General features: G+C 37.0%; 1 protein-coding gene across 1 annotated transcript in view; it reads right to left on the bottom strand.

Moving 5' to 3' along the window:
- Positions 1-6,938: 6,938 nt before the first annotated feature.
- Positions 6,939-25,751, bottom strand: part of LOC133242606 (eukaryotic translation initiation factor 5B-like) — a 106,365-nt gene continuing 87,552 nt past the window's right edge. The window contains 2 exon segments of the mRNA XM_061408779.1: positions 6,939-9,622; positions 9,625-10,165. Coding sequence (XP_061264763.1) covers positions 7,014-9,622; positions 9,625-10,165 — 3,150 coding nt within the window. The 3' untranslated portion in view covers positions 6,939-7,013.

The raw sequence follows: 25,751 nt of genomic DNA, 5'->3' as shown, positions 1-25,751 counted from the left end.
TTTTTTTGTGGTCCTTGATGAGTTTTTTTCTCTGTTGATATCTTTGAAGCAACAAACACTTTTCTTCTGTAGGTAAAACTGTTTTACTTGATTCTAGCAATTCAAGATTATCAATCACAGGCCTTTCTTTTTATTTTTCAGTAGATGGCAATGTAGCACAAGTTTTTAATTTCTTTACCTGAGCTGCCTCCGGGTATTTTTGAGGACTGGCACCACTGCCTCTGCCAGAGTTGTTGTTTGGTGCTCTTTTCATCACTCTTTATGCCTCCCAGGTCATTGGTTCCTTGCTACTATCAATGTTGCTGCTGTCACTGGTGTCATTGCCTAGGGAGGTGTGTCTTTCAACACATCTAGTGTCACCTGGGTCACTGACTCCACTGCTGTGGGGTAAGAGAGAAGTTTAGTGGGGAGCTGAGGTCATGAATACCTCTGCTGAGTCCAAGGTAGTCGAGTTTATGTGCTCCACAACTGTGGAAGGGATAGCCAGAGTCACATGCAAATATGAAGCTAGAAGGATTAGGTCACAAGCCTTCCTGCTGCTGTTGCCTGGTTCCCTGTGGCTGTGGGTACATCTATGACCAGGAGGCTGGAGTTGTCTGGGGCACCTCTTCTGCTCCTACCAGGTTCTTTAGGGCTGTGGCTCAGTCACAACAACAGGGGAACTGAGGCCATAGCCATCACCTCTGTTGTTCCCCTTGTTCTACCTCCTCTATGTGTTCCAGTCCACCCTCCTTTAGATGTATGGATATGTAGAACTCTCTGGAATCCTGGTGCACTGGATAGAGATATCTTCACTGAGTTATGAAATTAGTTTCAGATTGCAAGTAAGACACAAAGAGAGCATTTCATACTGCTATGATGCTGATGTAATTGTTCTTTTTAATTTTAATTTTATATTTTATTTAACTGAATATAGCCAAAATGTTATCATTTCAACATAAAATAAATATAATAATTTTTAAAATGATTCATTTTTATAAAGATACAATTCATATGCTATAAACTTATCATTTTCATGTATATAATTTAGTAATTTTGAGCATATTCAGAGTTGTGTAATCACTAACCCTATCTAATTCTAGAACATTTTAATCTTTCTAAAAAGAAACTCCATGCCATTAGCAATTATTCCCTATTTTTCCTTTTCCATTAGAAATTTCCTTCCAGAAATAACTAATCTAATTCCTGTGTACATTGATTTCCTATTTTAGACATTTCATATAAATAGAATAATATATTATGTGATATTTTGCATCTGGCTTCTTTCACTTGGCATAATATATTCAATATTCACCAATGTTGTGCATACATCAGTACTTCATTCTGTTCTGTGGCTGAGTAATTTATATTGTATGAATATACCATATTTTGCTTATCCACTAATCAGTTGGTGGACAGTTAATTTGTTTTCATTTTGGTGATTATGAATAACACTGCTATGAATATTTGCATGCAAGTTTTTTAACCTGGAAATATGTTTTAAATTCTCTGGGATATGCCTAGGAGTGGAATTGCTGGGTGTGGTAAGCAGAATAATGGCCATCTAAAGTTGTTAGAATACATGGCAAAAGGAAATTGAAGTTGTAGACTGACTGAAAGTTGCCAACTGGGTGACCTTAAAATAGGGAGATTATCCTGAATTTTATGTGTGTCCTACATGTAATCACAAGGGTATATAAGTGTGGAGAGAGAGTCAGAATAAAAAATCCAGAGGAAAACATGTGACACCAAAAGAAGGGTTAAAATAATCTTATGGTACAGACTTTCATGATGCTTGTAGTCATAAACTAAGAAGTGCTGGATGCCTCTATAAGCTGGAGATGGAAAGAAAGTGATTATCTCTTACAGTTCCCCAGAAAGGATGGCAGCTCTGCCAACACATTGCTTTCAATCCAGTGAGATCTGATTTGTGGGGAAAAAAAAAAAAGAAACAATAAGATAATGTCTTCTTATTGTGCAATATATATGCAATATAAAATTTACTAATTTTAAACATTTTAAAGTATACAATTCAGTGGTACTAAATACATGCACAGTGTTGTACAACTATCACCAATATCTAGTTGCAAAACTTTTTGTTATGGCAAAAAGAAACTCTGTATTCATTAACAGTTACTCCTCATTTACCTCTTCACCCAGTCCCTGGAAACCACTAATCTGCTTTTTGTCTTTATGAATTGCCAATTCTATATATTTTACATAAATACAAACATATGTGGCTTTTGTATCTAGTTTCTTTCAATTAGCATAGTAGTTTCAAGTTTCATACAAGTTATACCATGTATCAATACTTAACTCTTTTCAATGGCTGACTAATATTACCTTGTATGTCTATCCCACATTATGTCTCTCTCTGTTCAACAGTTGATGGACATTTGAGCTGTGTTCACTTTTTGGTTACTGTGAATAGTGCTGCTATCAACATTTCTCTACAAGCTTTTATTTGAAAACCTGTTTTCAGTTCTTTTGGGTATATAAATATGAGTCAGATATGCAGGTGACACCACCCTAATGGCAGAAGCGATCACCCTCTTGATGAAGGTGAGAGTGAAAAAGCTGGCTTCAAACTCAACATTCAGAAAACTAAGATCATGGCATCTGGTCTCATCACTTCCTGGCAAATAAATAGGGAAGCAATGGAAACAGTGAGGCACTTTATCTTCTTGGGATTCAAAATCATTGCAGATGGTTAATGCAGCCATGAAATTAAAAGATACTTGCTCCTTGGAAGAAAAGCTATGACAAACCTAGACAGCATATTGAAAAGCAGAGACATCACTGTGCCAACAAAGGTCTGTCTAGTCAAAGCTATGGTTTTTCCAGTAGTCATGTATGGATGTGAGAGTCGGACAATAAAGAGGGCTGAGCACCAAAGAATTGATGCTTTTGAAATGTGGTGCTGGAGAAGACTCTTGAGAGTCCCTTGGACTACAAGGAGATCAAACCTGTCAATCCTAAAGGGAATCAATCCTGAATGATTGCTGAAGGTCAAATTCCAATACTTTGGCCACCTGTTGCGAAGAACTGACTCATTTGAAAAGACCCTGATGCTGGGAAAGCTTGAAGTCGGGAGAAGGGGACAACAGAGGATGAGATGGTTGAATGGCATCACCGAGTCAATGGACATAAATTTGACCAAACTCTGGGAGACAGTGAGGAACAGGGAAGCCTGAAGTACTGCAGTCCATGGAGTTGCCATGAGTTAGACATGACCGAATGACTGAACAACAGCAGGGTATATATATGCCCAGTAGTGGAGTTGCTGGATCATGCTGTAGATTTATTCCTAGTTTTAAAAGAAGTCTCCATACTGTTCTCCATAATGGCTATATCAGTTTAAATTCCCACCAACAGTGCAAGAGGGTTCTCTTTTCTCCACATTCTCTCCAGCATTTATTATTTCTAGATATTTTGATGATGGCTGTTTTGGTTGGTGTGAGGTGGCACCTCACTGTAGTTTTGATTTGCATTTCTCTAATAATGAGCAATGTTGTCTCTTCATGTTTATTGGCCACTTGTATTTCTTCTTTGGAGAAATGTCTGTTTAGGTATTCTGCCAATTTTTTTTTTTTTTTATTGAGTTGTTTGTTTTTCTGATACTGAGCTGTATGAGCTGCTTATATATTTTGGAGTTTAACCCTTTTGCAGTTGCTTTGTTTACATTTATTTTCTCCCATTCTGAGGGTTGTCTTTTCATCTTGTTTACAGTTTCCTTTGCTGGGCAAAATCTTGTGAGTTTTATTCGGTCCTATCTCTTTATTTTTGTTTTTGTTTCCATTCCTCTAAGAGGTGGGTGAGAGAAAATCTTACTGCTATTTATGTCAAAGAGTGTTCTGCCTGTGTTTTCCTCTAAGAGCTTTATAGTTTCTGGACCTAACATTTAAGTTTCTAATCCATCTTGAGTTTATTTTTGTGTATGGTGTTAGGAAATGTCCTAATTTCATTCTTTTTCACATAGCTGTCCAGTTTTTCTAGCACCACTTATTGAAGAGGCTATCTTTTCCCCACTGTATATTATTGCCTCCTTTGTCAAAGATAAGGTGCCCATATGTGCGTGGATTTATCTCAGGGCTCTCTATCATGTTCTATTGGCCTATATTTATGTTTTTGTGCCAGTACCATACTGTCTTGATGACTGTAGGTTTGGATATAGTCTGAAATAAGGGAGGTTTGTTCCGTCAACTCTGCTTCTCTTTCTCAATGTTGCTTTGGCTTTTGGGGGTCTTTTGTGTTTCCATACAAATTGTGCAACTTTTTATTCTAGTTCTGTGAAAATTGCCATTGGTAATTTAATAGGGATTGCATTGAATCTGTAGATTGTTTTGGGTAGTGTGAAATGAAATATTTTCTGCCATAACAATGGGCAAGAAATGTCAGCCCTCAGTGATTTTGGGCCTCCAAATGTGAATGAGGACTCCCAAAATGGAACATGGTGCCTGAAATCCAGCAGATATTGTATTCTTTTGTTGCAATGATGAATGGGACTGTTTCATTCGTTTGTCTTTCTGATTTTTCCTTGTTAGTGTATTGGAATGCCGGAGAAGGCAATGGCACCCCACTCCAGTACTCTTGCCTGGAAAATCCCATGGACAGAGGAGCCTGGTAGGCTGCAGTATTGGAATGCAAGGGATTTCTGTGTATTAATTCTATATCCTGTGAATTTACTAAATTCATTGATTAGTAGTTTTTTGGTTGCATTTTAAAGGTTTTCTATGTATATAGTATCATGTCATCTGCAGTGAGAGTTTTACTTCTTTTCCAATCTGTATTCTTTTCATTCCCACTTTCTAGATATCTTTTGATTTCCTCTTTTATTTCTTCAGTGGCTTCTTGGCTATTTAGAAGTGTATAGTTTAGAAGTTTAGAAGTTTATCTTTGTGTTCAAACACTTTGCTTTTAAAATGTGCAGAAAAACTTTGTACATTTTAAAAATTGGATAGTTTTTTGTATTGCTTTTGAATTGTGAGAGTTTTTGATGTGATCTGGATATTAGACATTTATCAGATACATAATTAACAAATATCTTTTCCCATCCTGTAGGTTGTCATTTAACTGTCTTGAGAATGACCTCTGGCACATAAGTTTACTTTCATGAAGTTCATTTATTTATTCTTACCTTTTATTGCTCATAATTTTAGTGTCATATCACATAAACCATTGTCAAATCCAAGGTCATGAACATTTGTCCTCATGTTTCTTCCAAGAGTTTTAAGTTTTAGTTCTGTTATTTCAGTCTTTTAAACCACTAAAAATTTGCATATGCTATGAGATAAGGGTTCAGCTTTATTGGATTGTATGTGGATATCCAATTGTTCCAATACCATTTGGAACAATTGGATATTGTTGAACATATTGAACACGTTGAATGACTATTGAACACATTGAATGATTATGACATATCTTTCAAAAGCCAATTGACATATTTTTTTGTTGACCCTCAATCCAATTTCATTGATCTATATGGCTATCCTTATACTATAATGACACTTTTTATGGATGTAACTTTGTGTAAGTAAACTCAAGATGTTTGAGTCCTCCAAAGTTGTCCTTCCTTTTCAAGATTGTTTTGACTATTCAGGGCCCCTCATATTCACACATAAATTTTAGAGTTGGTGTTTTTCATATCTGCAAAATTGCTGTTGGTATTTTCTAGTAACTGCACTGAATCTGCAGACTTCATAGATTTTATTAAGCAGTATTATAATCTAGAAAATAATGTATTTCAATTCATGAATATGGAATATCTTTTCATTTATTTAGGGCCCTTTGAATTTTCAGTGTTTGTGTCTTATACTTCCTTAGTTAAACTTTTTCCTAAGCATGCTATTATTTTAAATGTTACTTTAAATAGAATTGCTTTAGTAATATAATTTTTGGGTTGTTGATTGCTAGTACATCAAAAGGCACCAGATTGTTTTTTGTGTCGGTTTTGCATCTTGCAACTTTGCTGATTTTTTTCTTAGCTTTAGTAGACTTTTTGGTAAATTCTTTAGGGCATTTTACATATAAAATCATGTCATCTGTGACTAGAGATAGTTTTACTTCTTCCTTTTAAAAGTATATACCATTTGTTTATTTTTTGTGCTTAATTAATCTGTCTAGAAATTTATTACAATGTTAAGCAGATGGGGTGAAAATGAACAACCTTTTCTTGATCCTAGTCCTAAGGTTAGGTATTTAGTCTTTCACCATTTAGTATGATATTATCTGTGGGTTTTTTATGAAGTGCTTAATCAGCATAAGGAAAGTCATTTCTATTCCTATATTGCTAAATACTTTTATTATGAAAAGGTGTTGAATACCATCAGTTGCTTTTTCTGTGTTATTTAGTGTGATAACATTTTTCATGCCTTCATTCTATTACTGTAGTGTCAAACATAGTCTTATTTTTATATGTGGAAACACCCTTGCATTCTTAATAACCTTCACTTTGAAATGGTTATATTTCTTTTAATATGTTTCTGGATTAGAGTGAATAGCATTTTTCTGAGAGTTTCTCCATCTATACATGATGTACATATATATTCTATAATTTTCTTTCTTTTTTTTAAAAAAAATGTTCTTTCCTATATTTTTAATAAAGGTAATCACAATCTCACAAAACATATAAGGATGTACTCCCTCTTCTATTCTTTTGGAAGAGTTTGAGAAAGATTGATATATTTTTTTTTAATCAAATACTGTAGTACTGATTTAATCAGTATAAAATTGAAAGAGCTTTAGATCTGTAATAAAAATCCAAATTTGGGGAAGGAAGGGCAAACTTTAAAACAGCAGCCAGTAGGGGAGGGCATGGGCGAGTGAACAGGCACGTCGGAGCTGTGGGGACGTGTATCGACCACTGTCAAACCAGTGTAGTTTCTTGGTTTCTCATGGAAAACATTTTATACACCTAGTTTTTTCCTTCTATACTTAAGGTCAATCAGTGTTCAGACAGGTCCATTCCTTGTTTTTCTTGGTGATATTACCACATAATATTGCATTGACTCCAATTTCTGCCCCCGGTGGAAAAATTAGATGATTTCAAACACTTTCTTCAGCTCCACAATAAGCTGCCAGTCACTCTTCTGCATCTCGTCTCTGAACCAGTCTTTGAGAGCATCGATGGACTGCCGGCTGATCTTACTGACGAGAATGTCTGTAGCTTCAAAATGGCGTCCATACATTTTGGGAGATTCACCTGGGATGGGTTCTATTTTGACACAGACTTCTTGTCCTTTTTTCGCAACATCCACTTGTTTATGGTTTACTTCAATACTTGTTACTATTCCAATGTCAACAAAATTTTTGCTGGGCACGCACATGGGTGTCCCCTGCTTCACCTGCCCTGCTTCCACAGTCACGCCCATCACTATCGGATCCCGAGAATTGAAGATAAACTGAGGGAGGATCTTTATCTTGCAGGGGAATACTGCTATGTGCTTAAATTCTTCTTGTTTCTGTTTCTTGTAGTCTTGTCTGTATTTTGTAAAGGCATCAAATAAATGATAAATAATTTCTGCACTAAAAATTCTAACTCCTAAACTATCAGCCATTTCTTGGGCATCCCGTTCAATTCTCACATCGAAGGCCAAAATCACTGCATACTGAGGGTCGTGTTCCAGCATCACCGAAGCCTTCATGACGTCTTTTTTGTGGACGGGCCCAATGTTGATCCCTGCGTAGGGCACTTCTGATGTCTTCAGAAATTCAAGGAGAGCTTCCAGAGATCCCAGGGTCGAGGCCTGGACATAGACGCCTTTCTCTTCTAATTTGATAGCGTTCAGTGTCTGCTTTAACTCGTGGATCAGCTCATCTTTAAGAACTGGGACTTCATCTTCTTTATAAGCTACGAGGAGGGATAAACCAGCCAATGTTTTTTCCAGGTCCTTTCCAAGAATCTTTACCCCCTGAGCTGCTTCTACCTCTTTATGCTTCTCATATTGGTTCTTCACTCTTAACTCCTTCATAGGGGGAGGTAACAGGAGGCCTCGGATCTGCGTGACGATAGGCCCTTCTACTCCGGGAACAATAATCGTGTCTCCTTCCTTCAGACGCCCGTTGATCAGTATTACATCAATAGTCGTGCCCATTCCCGGGAGAGCCTTAACCTCCATCACCTGGGCTCTCAGCTCCTCACACTGGGCAAGCCTCTTACTCAACATGGTCTGAGTCAACTCAACAAGAAGGCAGATCAGACTTCCCATGCCATCGCCAGTGTGTGCAGAGGTAGGTACCAAGGACACAAAAGTGCGGGGATCCTTATTCTCATAGAACAAAGCTGCATTCAGCCCCTGCTGTGCAAATTCCACAATGATCGCCTTGGCCCGCTCCTCAAATTCATCTCTGGTGTTCTTCTTCTGCTTCTTCAGAGTAGCGGCCACGTCAGAGTCAGGGCTCTTTTTCCAATCATACAACCTATCAATCTTATTGAGGGCAACAATGAAGGGACATTTTTTAGATTTCAAAAGGTTGATAGATTCAATTGTCTGGGGCTCCAAACCATGCATAATATCAACAACTAAAATGGCAATGTCACAAAGAGAGCTTCCTCTGTTTCTCAGATTACTGAAAGACTCATGCCCCAGAGTGTCAATAATCAGCATTCCTGGAATCCGTACGTTCTCTCGATCAAAATTTTTAATCATCTTAGTTTGTTCATTAATAGCTTCAGGAGGGACATTGGTGGCACCAATTTGCTGTGTGATACCACCTGCTTCACCATCTTGTACATGTGTGTGACGGAGCTTATCTAGAATTTTTGTCTTCCCTGTATCCACATGTCCAAGTACACAAATAACAGGAGCTCTTAGCTTCTCTGTATTTACATTTTTACTGTGTTCAAGTCACCGTTTCTCAATCCTCCGTTTTGCTTTGTCATAAGCCCGTTCTTCTTTAGTTCGATCGTCGTCAGAGTCATCCTCAGATTCTGAGCTCACGTCTTTGCTTGGCTTTTTATCCAATGTTTTCCGAGCGTCCTTCTCATCTGACACCTTTTCATCATCATCTTCACCTTCACTGCCTTCACTGTCTCCTTCTTCCTCCTCTTCGTCTTCACTCTCTTCTTCCTCCTCCTCCTCCTCCTCTTCAGGGTTTTCTTTTACTTCTATATGCACCGTGTTTTCTTCTGTCTCTCTCTCCTCATCGCTAGCCATAGCTTCCCAGTCATCCAACCCAGCATCCTCGGTTTCTTCTTCCTCTTCTGGTTCAACAGGAGGCGGTGTCTCTTCTTTTTCAGGTAGTCCTTGCTCCACAACTTCTGCAGCAGCACTTAATTCCACTGGTTCAGAAACTTTATTTTCCATCTGCTGCGGTGGTTTTTTCTTCTTTTTATCTTCATAAATTGGCCTCTTCTTTGGCAAAGAGTCTTTTGATGGCACTTCAACACCCTGAGCTTGTAGAAGTTTAAGGGTAGCTTCGCCTCTGGCTCTGGCTTCTCTCTGGGATTTAGTTAAAAGTTTCCCCTCTTTTTTCAAGCGTTCTTTCCTTTTCTTTTCTTTTTGCTTTTTCCTTTCTCTTTTTTCTTGTTCCAATCTTTCCTCTTCTTTACGCTTGGCTTCTAACTCTTCAAGCCGTTTTATCCGTTCTTCCTCCTCTCTCTTCTGTCTTTCCTCCTCTTCTTTAAGCTTAGCCAGAGCTTCTGCATAGCCTTAACTGTGGCTTTGCTAGGTCCTTTCTTCTTTTCTTCCTTTTCTCCTTTCTTTTTCTTCTTATCTTTTTTCTTTTTGTCTCCTTCATTGTCATCTTCTGCGCCTGTGGGACCCTCTCCTTTCTCTTCAGAGGCAGGAGCTGCCCCAGAGTCAAGTGTCACTTTGGATTTCAGAGCTTCCTCCTCAGGTTTCCGCTGAGATTCTTTTGGTTTACCCTGATCCTTTTTACCAGACTCCAGCTCTTCTTTTTCTTTCAGCTTCCGAAGTTTTGCCTTTTCTTCATCCCGTTTTTTTCTCTCACGCTCTTTCTTCTCTGCCTTCTTTTGAGCCACTGTCTTAATTTTGAAGGACGAGTCGTCATCTTCATTTCCACTCTCGACAGTAGGACCTGGCTTGTTTTTCTTTTTTTTTTTTTTCTGTCCTTTCCTGGATTGCAAAAATTCATCTGATTCATCACCACTTTCACCAGAAGAATGTGCTCTCATACGCTCTTTAATTCTTTTACTGTTATCCTCATCCTCTTCTGATGCATCACGCTTGAAAGATTGATATTAATTCTAATTTTAAAGGTTTTATAGAAGGAGAATAATGGAGACAGAAGATAGGATTAGTGAGGTAGAAGATAGAATGGTAGAAATAAATGAATCAGAGAGGAAAAAAGAAAAAAGAATTAAAAGAAATGAGGACAATCTCAGAAACCTCTGGGACAATGTTAAACACCCCAACATTCGAACCATAGGAGTCCCAGAAGAAGAAGACAAAAAGAAAGACCATGAGAAAATACTTGAGGAGATAATAGTTGAAAACTTCCCTAAAATGGAGAAGGAAATAATCGCCCAAGTCCAAGAAACCCAGAAAGTCCAAAACAGGATAAACCCAAGGCAAAACACCCCAAGACACATATTAATCAAATTAACAAAGATCAAACACAAAGAACAAATATTAAAAGCAGCAAAGGAAAAACAACAAATAACACACAAGGGGATTCCCATAAGGATAACAGCTGATTTTTCAATAGAAACTCTTCAGGCCAGGAGGGAATGGCAGGACATACTTAAAGTGATGAAAAAAAAAATAACCTACAGCCCAGATTACTCTACCCAGAGAGGATCTCATTCAAATATGAAGGAGAAATAAAAAGCTTTACAGACAAGCAAAAGCTGAGAGAATTCAGCACCACCAAACCAGCTCTCCAACAAATGCTAAAGAATCTACTCTAGACAGGAAACACAAAAAGGGTGTATAAACTTGAATCCAAAACAATAAAGTAAATGGCAATGGGATCATACTTATCAATAATTATCTTAAATGGAAATGGGTTGAATGCCTCAACCAAAAGACAAAGACTGGCTGAATGGATACAAAAACAAGACACCTATATATGTTGTCTACAAGAGACCTACCTTAAAACAAGGGACACATACAGACTGAAAGTGAAGGGCTGGAAAAAGGTATTCCATGCAAATAGAGACCAAAAGAAAGCAGGAGTAGCAATACTCATATCAGATAAAATAGACTTTAAAACAAAGGCTGTGAAAAGAGACAAAGATGGTCACTATATAATGATCAAAGGCTCAATCCAAGAAGAAGATATAACAATTATAAATATATATGCACCCAACATAGGAGCACCACAATATATAAGACAAATGCTAACAAGTATGAAAGGAGAAATTAGCAATAACACAATAATAGTGGGAGACTTTAATACCCCACTCATACCTATGGATAGATCAACTAAGCAGAAAATTAACAAGGAAACACAAACTTTAAATGATACAATAGACCAGTTAGACCTAAGTGATATCTATAGGACATTTCACCCCAAAACAATGAATTTCACCTTTTTCTCAAGGGCACACGGAACCTTCTCCAGGATAGATCACATCTTGGGCCATAAATCTAGCCTTGGTAAATTAAAAAAATTTGAAATCATTCCAAGCATCTTTTCTGACCACAATGCAGTAAGATTAGATCTCACTTACAGAAGAAAAACCATAAAAAATTCCAACATATGTATGCGAGACAGCAAAAGAGACACAGATATACAGAACAGTCTTTTGGACTCTGTGGGAGAGGGAGGGGGAATGATTTGGGAGAATGGCATTAAAACATGTATGATATCATATAAGAAATGAATCGCCAGGTTCGATGCAGGATACAGGAAGCTTGGGGCTGGTGCACGGGGATAACCCAGAAGGATGGTATGGGGAGGGAGGAGGGAGGGGGTTCAGGATGGGGAACACGTGTACACCCATGGCAGATGCATGTTGATGTGTGGCAAAACCAATGCAATATTGTAAAGTAAAAAAAAAAAAAATCCAACATATGGAGGCTGAACAACACGCTGCTGAATAACCAACAAATCACAGAAGAACTCATAAAAGAAATCAAAATATGCATAGAAATGAATGAAAATGAAAACACAACAACCCAAAACCTGTAGGACACTGTAAAAGCAGTGCTAATAGGTAGATTCATAGCAATACAGGCATACCACAAGAAACAAGAAAAAAGTCAAATAAAGAACCTAACTCTACACCTATAGCAACTAGAAGGAAGAAATGAAGAACCCCAGGGTTAGTAGAAGGAAAGAAATCTTAAAAATTAAAGCAGAAATAAATGCAAAAGAAACAAAAGAGACCATAGCAAAAATCAACAAAACCAAAAGCTGGTTCTTTGAGAGGATAAGTAAAATTGACAAACCATTAGCCAGACTCATCAAGAAACAAAGGGAGAAAAAAACAAATCAATAAAATTAGAAATGAAAATGGAGAGATCACAACAGACAACACAAAAATACAAAGGATCATAAGAGACTACTATCAGCAATTATATGCCAATAAAATGGACAACTTGGGAGAAATGGACAAATTCTTAGAAAAGTACAACTTTCCAAAACTGAACCAGGAAGAAATAGAAAATCTTAACAGACCCAACACAAGCACAGATATTGAAACTGTAATCAGAAAATTTCCAGCAAACAAAAGCCCAGGACCAGACAGCCTCACAGCTGAATTCTACCAAAAATTTAGAGAAGAGCTAACACCTATCCTACTCAAACTCTTCCAGAAAATTGCAGAGGAAGGTAAATTTCCAAACTCACTCTATGAGGCCACCATCACCCTAATACCAAAACCTGACAAAGATGCCACAAAAAAAGAAAACTACAGGCCAATACCACTGATGAACATAGATGCAAAAATCCTTAACAAAATTCTAGCAATCAGAATCCAACAACACATTAAAAAGATCATACATCATGACCAAGTGGGCTTTATCCCAGAGATGCAAGGATTCTTCAATATCTGCAAATCAATCAATGTAATACACAACATTAACAAATTGAAAAATAAAAGCCATATGATTTTCTCAATAGATGCAGAGAAAGCCTTTGATAAAATTCAACATCCATTTATGATAAAAACTCTCCACAAAGCAGGAATAGAAGGAACATACCTCAACATGATAAAAGCTATATGTGAAAAACCCACAACAAACATTATCCTCAATGGTGAAAAATTGAAAGCATTTCCCCTAAAGTCAGGAATAAGACAAGGGTGCCCACTTTCACCACTACTATTCAACATAGTTTTGGAAGTTTTGGTCACAGCAATCAGAGCAGAAAAAGAAATAAAAGGAATCCAAATTGGAAAAGAAGAAGTAAAACTCTCACTGTTTGCAGATGATAGGACCCTCTACATAGAAAACCCTAAATACTCCACCAGAAAATTACTAGAGCTAATCAATGACTATAGTAAAGTGGCAGGATATAAAATCAACACACAGAAATCCCTTGCATTCCTATATTCCTATGAATATAGTAAAGTGGCAGGATATAAAATCAACACACAGAAATTCCTTGCATTCTCATTATACACTAATAATGAGAAAATAGAAAGAGAACTTAAGGAAACAGTTCCATTCACCATTGCAACGAAAAGAGTAAAATACTTAGGAATATAACTACCTAAAGAAACAAAAGACCTTTATATAGAAAACTATAAAACATTGGTGAAAGAAATCAAAAGGGACACAAATAGATGGAGAAATACCCTGTGTTCATGGATCAGAGGAATCAATATAGTGAAAATGAGTATACTACCCAAAGCAATCTATAGATTCAATGCAATCCCTATCAAGATACCAATGGTATTTTTCAGAGAACTAGAAGAAATAATTTCACAATTTTCATGGAAATACAAAAAACCTCGAATAGCCAAAGCAATCTTGAGAAAGAAGAATGGAACTGGAGGAATCAACCTGCCTAAATTCATGCTATACTACAAACCAACAGTCATCAAGATGGTATGGTACTGGCACAAAGACAGAAACATAGATCGATGGAACAAAATAGAAAGCCCAGAGATAAATCCATGCACCTATGGACACCTTATCTTTGACAAAGGAGGCAAGAATATACAATGGAGAAAAGACAATCTCTTTAACAAGTGGTGCTGGGAAAACTGGTCAACCACTTATAAAAGAATGAAACTAGAACACTTTCTAACACCATACACAAAAATAAACTCAAAATGGAATAAAGATCTAAATGTAAGACCAGAAACTATAAAACTCCTAGAGGAGGACATAGGCAAAACACTCTCCAACATAAATCACAGCAGGATCTTCTATGACCCACCTCCCAGAATATTGGAAATAAAAGCAAAAATAAACAAATGAGACCTAATTAAAATTTAAAGCTTCTGCACAACAAAGATAACTATAAGCAAGGTGAAAAGCCAGCCTTCAGAATGGGAGAAAATAATAGCAAACAAAGCAACTGACAAAGAATTAATCTCAAAAGTATACAAACAACACCTGTAGCTCAATTCCAGAAAAATAAACCACCCAATCAAAAAATGGGCCAAAGATCTAAACAGACATTTCTCCAAAGAAGACATACAGATGGCTAACAAACACATGAAAAGATGCTCAACATCATTATTATCTGAGAAATGTAAATCAAAACCACAATGAGGTATTTTTTCATGCCAGTCAGAATGGCTGCTATCCAAAAGTCTACAAGCAATAAATGCTGGAGAGGGTGTGAAGAAAAGGGAACTCTCTTACATTGTTGGTGGGAATGCAAACTAGTACAGCCACTATGGAGAACAGTGTGGAGATTCCTTAAAAAACTGGAAATAGAACTGCCTTATGACCCAGCAATCCCACTGCTGGGCATACACACCAAGTAAACCAGAATTGAAAGTGACAGGTGTACCCCAATGTTCATCGCAGCACTGTTTATAATAGCCAGGACATGAAAGCAACCTAGATGTCCATCAGCAGATGAATGGATAAGGAAGCTGTGGTGCATATACACAATGGAATATTACTCAGCCATTAAAAAGAATACATTTGAATCAGTTCTAATGAGGTGGATGAAACTGGAGCCTATTATACAGAGTGAAGTAAGCCAGAAAGAAAAACACCAATACAGTATACTAATGCATATGTATGGAATTTAGAAAGATGGTAATGACAGCCCTGTATGAGAGACAGCAAAAGAGACACAGATGTATAGAACAGTCTCTTGGACTCTGTGGGAGAGGGAGTGGGGGGATGATTTTGGAGAATGGCATTAATGCATTTATAATATCATATAAGAAATGAATCACCAGTCCAGGTTTGATGCAGGATACAGGAAGCTTGGGGCTGGTGCACAGGGATGACCCAGAGGGATGGTATGGGGAAGGGAGGTGGGAGGGGGGTTCAAGATGGGGAACACGTGTGCACCCATGGTGGATTCATGTTGATGTATGGCCAAACCAATATAATATTGTAAAGTAATTAGCCTGCAATTAAAATAAATAAATTTATATTAAAAAATAAATAAAATAAAGGTTTGGTAGCATTCATCAGTGAAACCATACTGTCCTGAGATTTTCTATGTGAAATTTTTTATTACTGATATAATTTATTCTCTTTTTGCATAATAGAGATTGCATAAAGATAAGAAAGAGAAAGGGGGAATCAAAAATGTATTTGGAGAAAAGTTCCCCAAGCTTAAGAAAGATACAGATATCCAAGTACCAGAGGCACAGAGAGTCCCATACATTATGAACCCAAACAGACCTACACGAAGACATATCATAATTAAAATGGTAAATTTAAAGGTAAAGAGAGGATTCTGAAGTAGCAAGAATAAAATAAGAGTCAGTTACAAGGGAACTCCCATATAATTATCAGATGATTTCTTTACAGAAAGTCTGCAGGTCATAAGAGTGTATAGAGATGTAATATATTCAAAAATTGAAAAGGAAAAATCTACAACTTGGGATACTCTAGCCTGCAAGGTTACCATTTAGAATGGATGGAGATAAAAGAATTTCTCAGACAAGTGAAATCTAAAATAATTCATCAATACTAAACCTACCCTAAAAGAAATATTGAAAAGTCTTCTCTAAAAGAAATAAAAAGAAGTAAGAATCTATAGGAAAGGGAGAATTGCAATAGGAAAAGCAAATAATAAAAAAGATTGTAGATCATTTAAATAAAGCAGTGCTGCTGCTACTGCTGCTAAGTCACTTCAGTCGTGTCTAACTCTGTGTGACCCCATAGGTGGCAGCCCACCAGACTTCCCCACCCCTGGATAAACAAAAAAATTTTTGTGAAAGCAATTATAACTACTGTGAACAGCAAAAGGAAAGGATAAACATGAAGATGTAAAATCATACACCAAAAGCACAAAATATGAGGAGAGGAGTAAGAAATTGTAGAATTTTTTAAGAATGTGTTTGAGCTTATATTCAGTTCAGTTCAGTTGCTCAGTCGTGTCCGACTCTTTGCGACCCCATGAATCACAGCACGCCAGGCCTCATTCCTTCCAAAGAAATCCCAGGGCTGATCTCCTTCAGAATACTACCAATCTAAAACAGGTAGATGTAATAATGGGTCAACATACTTGAAAACAAGGGTAACCACAAGTCAAAAACATGCAATGATTCACAAAAACAAAAAAGAAGAGAACTCAAAAAAAATTCAAAAGAAAGCCATTATACACACCCAGTATAGGGGCACCTAAATACTAACAGACATAAAAGGAGAAATTGACAGGAATACAATAATAGTAGGAGAGTTTTACACCCCACTAACACCAATAGACAGCTCCTTCAGACAGGAAATCAATAAGGCAACATAGATGCTAAATAACACAATCAGGCAATTAGGTTTAATTGATATTTTCAGGACATTGCATTAAAAAAGCAAGAATACAAGTTCTTTTCAAGCACACATGGGACATTCTCTTGCTTAGTTGCTCCATGGCATGTGAGGTCTTAGTTCCCCAACCAGGAATCAAACCCATGTCCCCTACAGTGCAAGGTGGATTCTTTACCATTGGACCACCAGGGAAATCCCTATTTGATGTAACCTAAATAATAATTTTTATATGATCTTCCAGTTTGTTGGCTAGTATATGGAGATAAAATTTTTGGTTTATCAAATTTGTGTGCATTAACTTTACCAAATTCACTTATTAATTATAAATGTTTATTGATCAATCTTAAAATTTAAAATAAGAAATAAAGTCATCCTGAAAATTAATGAATGATCACATGGAAACTAAATGACATACTACTGAAAAATCAATAGGCCAATGCTGGAATCAAAGAGGAAATTAAAAAACACCTAGAGACAAATGACAATGAAAACACAACTATACAAAATATATGGGATTCAGCAAAAGCACTCCTAACAGGGAAGTCCACAGAGATACAGGCCTTCCTTAAAAAATTGAAAAATATAAAATAAACAGCCTAACCTACTACCTAAAGGAAGTAGAAAAAGAGGAACAAATGAAACCTAATCAGCTGAAGGAAGGCAATAATAAAGATCAGAGAAGGAATAAATAGAGATTTTTAAAAAGCAGGAAAAATTAAATAAAATCAGAAGCTGGTTTTTTGAAAGTATAAACAAAAATGACAAATATCTGGCCAAGTGTTTGACAAATATCACCAAAAAGAAAACAGAGAGGACTAAATAAACTAAATAAGAAATGAAAGAGGAGAAATTACATGCAATACCACAGAATACAAGAAACAGTAAGAGAATACTATGAACAACATCACTCATTAATTCAGTTCAGTTCAGTCGCTCAGTTTTGTCCGACTCCTTGCGATCCCATGAATCGCAGCACGCCAGGCCTCCCTGTCCATCACCAACTCCCGGTGTTCACTCAGACTCACGTCCATCGAGTCAGTGATGCCATCCAGCCGTCTCATCCTCTGTCGTCCCCTTCTCCTCCTGCTCCCAATCCTTCAAAGCATCAGAATCTTTTCCAATGAGTCAACTCTTTGCATGAGGTGGCCAAAGTACTGGAGTTTCAGCGTTAGCATCATTCCTTCCAAAGAAATCCCAGGGCTGATCTCCTTCAGAACGGACTGGTTGGATCTCCTTGCAGTCCAAGGGACTCTCAAGAGTCTTCTCCAACACCACAGTTCAAAAGCATCAATTCTTCGGCACTCAGCTTTCTTCACAGTCCAACTCTCACATCCATACATGACCACAGGAAAAACCATAGCCTTGACTAGATGGACCTTTGCTGGCAAAGTAATGTCTCTGCTTTTCAATATGCTATCTAGGTTGGTCATAACTTTCCTTCCAAGGAGTAAGCGTCTTTTAATTTCATGGCTGCAGTCACCATCTGCAGTGATTTTGGAGCCCCCCAAAATAAAGTCAGCCACTGTTTCCACTGTTTCCCCATCTATTTGCCATGAAGTGATGGAGCCAGATGCCAGGATCTTCGTTTTCTGAATGTTGAGCTTTAAGCCAACTTTTTCATTCTCCTCTTTCACTTTCATCAAGAGGCTTTTTAGTTCCTCTTCACTTTCTGCCATAAGGGTGGTGTCATCTGCATATCTGAAGTTATTGATATTTCTCCCGGCAAACAGTCCAGCGTTTCTCATGATGTACTCTGCAAAAAAGTTAAATAAACAGGGTGACAATATACAGCGTTGACGTACTCCTTTTCCTATTTGGAACCAGTCTGTCATTCCATGTCCAGTTCTAACTGTTGCTGCCTGACCTGCATACAGATTTCTCAAGAGGCAGGTGAGGTGGTCTGGTATGCCCATCTCTTTCAGAATTTTCCACAGTTTATTGTGATCCACACAGTCAAAGGCTTTGGCATAGTCGATAAAGCAGAAATAGGTGTTTTTCTGGAACTCTCTTTCTTTTTCCATGATCCAGCGGATGTTGGCAATTTGATCTCTGGTTCCTCTGCCTTTTCTAAAACCAGCTTGAACATCTGGAAGTTCATGGTTCACATATTGCTGAAGCCTGGCTTGGAGAATTTTGAGCATTCCTTTACTAGCATGTGAGATGAGTGCAATTGTGCAGTAGTTTGAGCATTCTTTGGCATTGCCTTTCTTCTGGATTGGAATGAAAACTGACCTTTTCCAGTCCTGTGGCCACTGCTGGATTTTCCAAATTTGCTGGCATATTGAGTGCAGCATTTTCACAGCATCATCTTTCAGAATTTGGAATAGCTCAACTGGAATTCCATCACCTCCCCTGGCTTTTTTGTAGTGATGCTTTCTAAGGCCACTTGACTTCACATTCCAGGATGTCTGGCTCTAGGTCAGTGATCACACCATCATGATTATCTTGGTCGTGAAGATGTTTTTTGTACAGTTCTTTTGTGTATTCTTGCCACCTCTTCTTAATATCTTCTGCTTCTGTTAGGTCCATACTATTTCTGTCCTTTATCGAGCCCATCTTTGCATGAAATGTTCCCTTGGTATCTCTAATCTTCTGGAAGAAATCTCTAGTCTTTCCCACTCTATTGTTTTCCTCTATTTCTCTGCATTGATTGCTGAGGAAGGCTTTCTTATCTCTTCTTGCTATTCTTTGGAACTCTGCATTCAGATGTTTACATCTTTCCTTTTTTCCTTTGCTTTTTGCTTCCCTTCGTTTCACAGCTATTTGTAAGGCCTCCTCAGACAGCCATTTTGCTTTTTTGCATTTCTTTTTCTTGGGGATGGTCTTGTTTCCTGTCTCGTATACAATGTCATGAACCTCCATCCATAGTTCTTCAGGCATTCTATCAGATCTAGTGCCTTAAGTTTATTTCTCACTTTCACTGTATAGTCATAAGTGATTTGATTTAGGTCATACCTGAATGGTCTAGTGGTTTTCTCCACTTTCTTCAATTTAAGTCTGAATTTGGCAATAAGGAGTTCATGATCTGAGCCACAGTCAGCTCTCAGTCTTGTTTTTGTTGACTGTATAGAGCTTCTCCATCTTTGGCTGCAAAGAATGTAATCAATCTGATTTCAGTGTCAACCATCTGGTGATGTCCATGTGTAGAGTCTTCTCTTGTGTTGTTGGAAGAGGGTGTTTGCTATGACCAGTGCGTTCTCTTGTCAGAACTCTATTAGCCTTTGCCCTGCTTCATTTTGTACTCCAAGGCCAAATTTGCCTGTTACTCCAGGTGTTTCTTGACTTCCTACTTTTGTGTTCCAGTCCCCTATAATGAAAAGGACATCTGTTTTGGGTATTAATTCTAGAAGGTCTTGTAGGTAACTCTTGGCTGATCCTAAATAAACACACTTTGCCTGGAGTAATGACTGGAAGTTTATTTTAGGTCAAAAGTAATAAACGATTCTTTCAAGAGTAGTTGTCTCTGTGTCTGTCATCCTGCCTACCTGATTAAAACTAAATCCCAGTTGCTTTTTAAGACATTGGGGCAAAATTGTGGTCAAGTGGAAAGCAATTCATCCCTATAGGAGATCTTTCTGACATTCAAAATGATTCTGTCTGCTAACCATAATTTGTTCACCAACTTTTCAGTCACATGTGAAGATAATAATTTACCTGGTAATTTGTCTAACCAACTCATGACAGGTGACCCTCCACCAGCAATGTTGATAAATGGAGGAAAGGTTGAATTCATCATAAATCCATAGAACTATGTTTTGAGAGGATAAATAATTCTACTTATGTGAGAATTCCCAGAAATTTCAATTAAGTTGTAAAACTCGTATTACAAACACTAGCCTTCAGAAAAATATTCAACCTTTACACCTTTCAGTCTCCCTGGCTACTGTGGAGGAATTTGCATCCAATTTTTGTATTGATGATGTTATCCATGACAAAGTAACAGCCATATGAAGAGTTGCTCCTGTGGGTTCAGTATCTATTCAACAGTGGGGAGGAAATATGTTTTTAAGAAAACTGTGTTTATTTTCATTCTTCTCACCAATTGAAGTTAAAACTAAGGTTTATGATTCAGAGATGAGTGACTTATTTTTTCAAAATCATATTCAGAATCTTCAGCTACCTTTATACAAAAGGTTTCCTTAGAGCCATCTGAAATGTACACTGTGATAGAGTTAAATATTCTCAATCAGGTTGGAGAATATGAATGTACATTTGAAACAAGAACATTTTTTTTGCAGTCAATTGAAAGACGCCAGTATTTATATCACGTTCAGCTCAAGCAGGAATTTTCAGAGACATCTGCTCCTATTAGAGGCTAGAAGAAATGGGAAAATTGGATATAGTATGGAAAATAAATCTGGGTGAAATGGCAATGCTAGAGACAATTGAACTTTTTTTTTTTTTTTTGAGACAATTGAACTTGAAAGAGACTCCAGGTTACAGAAACTTGAGGCTGTCTTTGGAGACAATCCCAGATACTGTAGTTCTAGAAGAGCCTTTTCATAGTACCTGTAAGATAACAAACTACAGTGATAGGAAATTTAAATTGGTTTTGAGGATGTGTGATACAGATTCTATTCTTTGGTGTGATAGTTCAGAAAGATACCTTGGAAAGCTACCACCAGGCTCAACTCTCAGGTTTACCCTGATACTGCTGTCCTTGCAACTGGGCCTACAAACTATCTCTGATATACAAATAACAGAAAAATTATTAAAGCAATGTTGTGTCTGTGATGATCTTGCAAAAGTCTGTGTAATACCTCCCATGGTTAAAATGAGAAGCTGAGAAAATTTGCAGTATTATGCTCTCCAGAGCATTTCACAGAAAAACTTTTCATAGTTTTATTAGCAGCAAAATGATCAACTAATAGCAAATATACAGGCAGATTATTTTCATTTTCTTCCTTTGAAACCATGAATATATTAAGAATTAAACATATCTTGATCTAAAAAAGAACAATCTTGACTTTCATGTTATATGAAGTACTTTTTAATTCTACATTTGTATGTTTCCTAATATTTGTGACTTAATTAAGGTCATTACAGGTAGCCATTGATTTTTTTTCAGAATGAGATCACCATTTAAAAATGATTACATTTGCTTTCCATGAATGCTTAATAGCATTCAATATCAGGAAAGCTGATATTGAGAGAACATAAAATACTGTAAATCTATTGACAATTTAATTAAAATAATTACTATGGTTTACTTGGTCAAATTTAAATTTACCTTGTTTTATTATTTTCCTTTTTCATTTGCATTCAACAGAGTACTATCAGTGGCAGTGCTTAATATAATTCAGGATGGTCCTCATTATTTAAACTTGTTGACATTTACTACTTGGAAAAGACATAAGCTTTTCAAATATTCCAAATTATTGGGGCTATAGAAATGCATTCATGTGACACACTGAGCTGTTTTTCATTCCTCTTGGCAAACTTCTATGAAGTGTGGAGTTGGTTTACTTTCAGTAGTTATTCCTACAAGGGCCCTTGTGTATACTACTTGGATTGCTCACTTGCTTCTTAACCGTTCACATAATATATTCTTTCTCTTTTATGCAAAACCAAAAATCATGACAAAGAATTTGCTAGAGTGCTTATATTTTGGTTTGTTCGTTTATTTTCATTCTCCTTATATTTTATTTACATAGCAGTATTTCTTTTGGAAAACAAAACCATTTCACATATTAACTAACTACTGATTTGAGAATGTAAACTCTTTACTTTTATTCTTTTTTCTCTTTTTTAAATTGAAGTATAGTTCATTTACAATATTATATTAGTCTTAAGTATAGAACATAGGATTCAGTATGTTTATAGATTATATATAGATATGAATATTTTACATAGTTATTATATAATAATGGTTATATTTCCTTGTGCTGTGCAATACATATTTGTTGCTTATTTATTTTACACAGTAGTTTCTGTCTCTTATTCCCAGCTGCACCTTTTTAGGCCCCAAAATCACTGCAGATGGTGACTGTAGTCATGAAATTAAAGGACGTTTGCTCCTTGGAAGAAAAGCTATGACCAACCTAGACAGCAAGAACACTGGAGTGGGTTGCCATTTCCTTCTCTAATGCATGAAAGTGAAAAGTGAAAGTGAAGTCACTCAGTTGTGTCCAACTCTTAGTGACCTCATGGACTGCAGCCTACCAGGCTCCTCCGTCCATGGGATTTTCCAGGTAAAAATACTGGAGTGGGATGCCATTAGTATACAATATTTATCTTTCTCTTTCTGACTTACTTCACTCTGTACAATAGGCTCTAGTCTTATCCAACTCATTAGAACTGACTCATGTGCATTCCATTTTATGTCTGAGTAATATTCCATTGTGTATATGTACCACCGCTTCTTTATCCATTCATCGGTAGACATCTAGGTTGCTTCCGTGTTCTAGCTATTGCAAATGGTTCTGCAATAAACAATTGGACACATGTGTTGTTTTCAATTTTTATTTCCTCAGGTTATATGCCTAGGTGTGGGGTTGCTGGGTCATATGGTGGTTTTATTCTTAGTTTTTTTTTTTTTAACTTTACAATATTGTATTGGTTTTGCATTATATCAACATGAATCCACCACAGGTATACACGTGTTCCCCATCCTGAACCCTCCTCCCTCCTTCCTCCCTGTACCATCCCTCTGGGTCATCCCAGTGCACCAGCCCCCAAGCATCCAGTATCGTGCATTGAACCTGGATTGGCGACTTGTTTCATATATGATGTTATACATGTTTCAATGCCATTCTCCCAAATCATCCCACCCTCTCCCTCTCCCACAGAGTCCAAAAGACTGTTCTATACATCAGTGTCTCTTTTGCTGTTTCGTATACAGAGTTATTGTTACCATCTTTCTAAATTCCATATATATGCGTTAGTATACTGTATTGGTGTTTTTCTTTCTGGCTTACTTTACTCTGTATAATAGGCTCCAGTTTCACTGTTGGTGGGAATGCAAACTAGTAAAGCCACTATGGAGAACAGTGTGGAGATTCCTTAAAAAACTGGAAATAGAACTGCTTTATGACCCAGCAATCCCACTGCTGGGCATACACACTGAGGAAACCAGAATTGAAAGAGACACTTGTACCCCAATGTTCATTGCAGCACTGTTCATAATAGCCAGGACATGGAAGCAACCTGGATGTCCATCAGCAGATGAATGGATAAGAAAGCTGTGGTACATATACACAATGGAGTATTCTTACTTTTATAAGGAATCTCCATACCATCTTCCAGAGTGGCTGTACCAATTTACATTCCCACCAACAGTGCAAGAAGGTTCCCTTTTCTCCACACCCTCTCCAGCATTTATTGTTTGTAGACTTTTTGATGATGGCCATTCTGACCAGTGTGAGGTATCTCATTGTATTTTTGATTTGCATTTCTCTAATAATGAGCAATGTTGAGCATCTTTTCATGTGTTTGTTAGCCATCCATATGTCTTCTTTGAAGAAATGTCTATTTAGTTCTTCTCCCCACTTTTTGACTGAGGTCTTTGTTTTTCTGGTACTGAGTTGTATGAGCTTCTTGTATATTTTAGAGATTAATCCTTTGTCAGTTGTTTCATTTGCTATTATTTTCTCCCATTCTGAGGGTTGTCTTTTCACCTTGCTTTTAGTTTCCTTTGCTGTGCAAAAGCTTTTAAGTTTAATCAGGTCCCACTTGTTTACTTTTCTTTTTATTTCCATTACTCTAGGAGGTGGGTCATAAAGGATGTTGCTGTGATTTATGTCAGAAAGTGTTCTGCCTATGTTTTCCTATAAGAGTTTTATAGTTTCTGTCTTATATTTAGTTCTTTAATCCATTTTGAGTTTATCTTTCTGCATGGTGTTACGAAATGTTCTAATTTCATTCTTTTACATGTAGCTGTCCAGTTTTCCCAGCACCACTTATTGAAGAGGCTGTCTTTGCCACATTGTATATTCTTGCCTCCCTCATCAAAACTAAGGTACCCATAGGTGCATGGGTTTATTTCTGGGCTTTCTATTTTGTTCCGTTGGTCTATATTTCTGTTTTTGTGCCAGAACCATGCTGTCTGGATGACTGTAGCTTTGTAGTATAATCTGAAGTCAGGAAGGTGGATTCCTCCAGCTCCATTCTTCTTTCTCAAGACTGCTTTGGCTATTAAGGGTCTTTTGTGTTTCCATATGAATTGTGAAATTCTTTTGTTCTAGTTCTGTGAAAAATGCCATTGGTAATTTGATAAGGATCACGTTGAATCTGTAGATTGCATTTTCACAATATTGATTCTTCCTACTCAGGAACAAGGAATATCTCTCCATCTGTTTATGTCAGTTTTTATCTCTTTCATCAGTGTCTTATAATTTTCTGTGTACAGTCCTTTTGTCTCCTTAGGTAAGTCTATTCCTAGATATTTTATTCTTTTTTTTTAAAAATGTTTTTTTTTTAAATTGAAGAATAATTGCTTTACAGAATTTCGTTGTTATCTGTCAAACCTCAACATGAATCAGCCATAGGTATACAAGTATCGCATCACTTTTGAACTTCCCTCTCATCTCCCTCCCCACCCCCGCCCCTGTAGGTTGATATAGAGCCCCTGTTTGAGTTTCCTGAGACACACAGCAAATTCCCATTGGCTAATAGATATTTTATTCTTTTTGTTGCAATGGTGAATGGGATTGATTTCTTAATTTCTCTTTCTAATTTTTCATTGTTAGTATATAGAAATGCAAGTGATTTATGTGTATTTATTTTTGTACCCTGCAACTTTGCTAAATTCACTGATTAGTTCTAGTAATTTTCTGATAGTGTCTTTAGGGTTTTCTATGTACAGTATCATGTCATCTGCAAACAGTGAGAGCTTTACTTCTTTTATGATCTGGATTCCTTTTATTTCTTTTTCTTCTCTGATTGATGAAGCTAGGACTTCCAAAACTATGTTGAATAATAGTGGTGAGAGTGGACACCCTTGTCTTTTTCCTGATCTTA

The sequence above is a fragment of the Bos javanicus genome, chromosome X (assembly GCF_032452875.1).
Source record: "Bos javanicus breed banteng chromosome X, ARS-OSU_banteng_1.0, whole genome shotgun sequence".
Classification (NCBI taxonomy): domain Eukaryota; kingdom Metazoa; phylum Chordata; class Mammalia; order Artiodactyla; family Bovidae; genus Bos; species Bos javanicus.
This window is presented reverse-complemented; position numbering and strand designations above follow the sequence as displayed.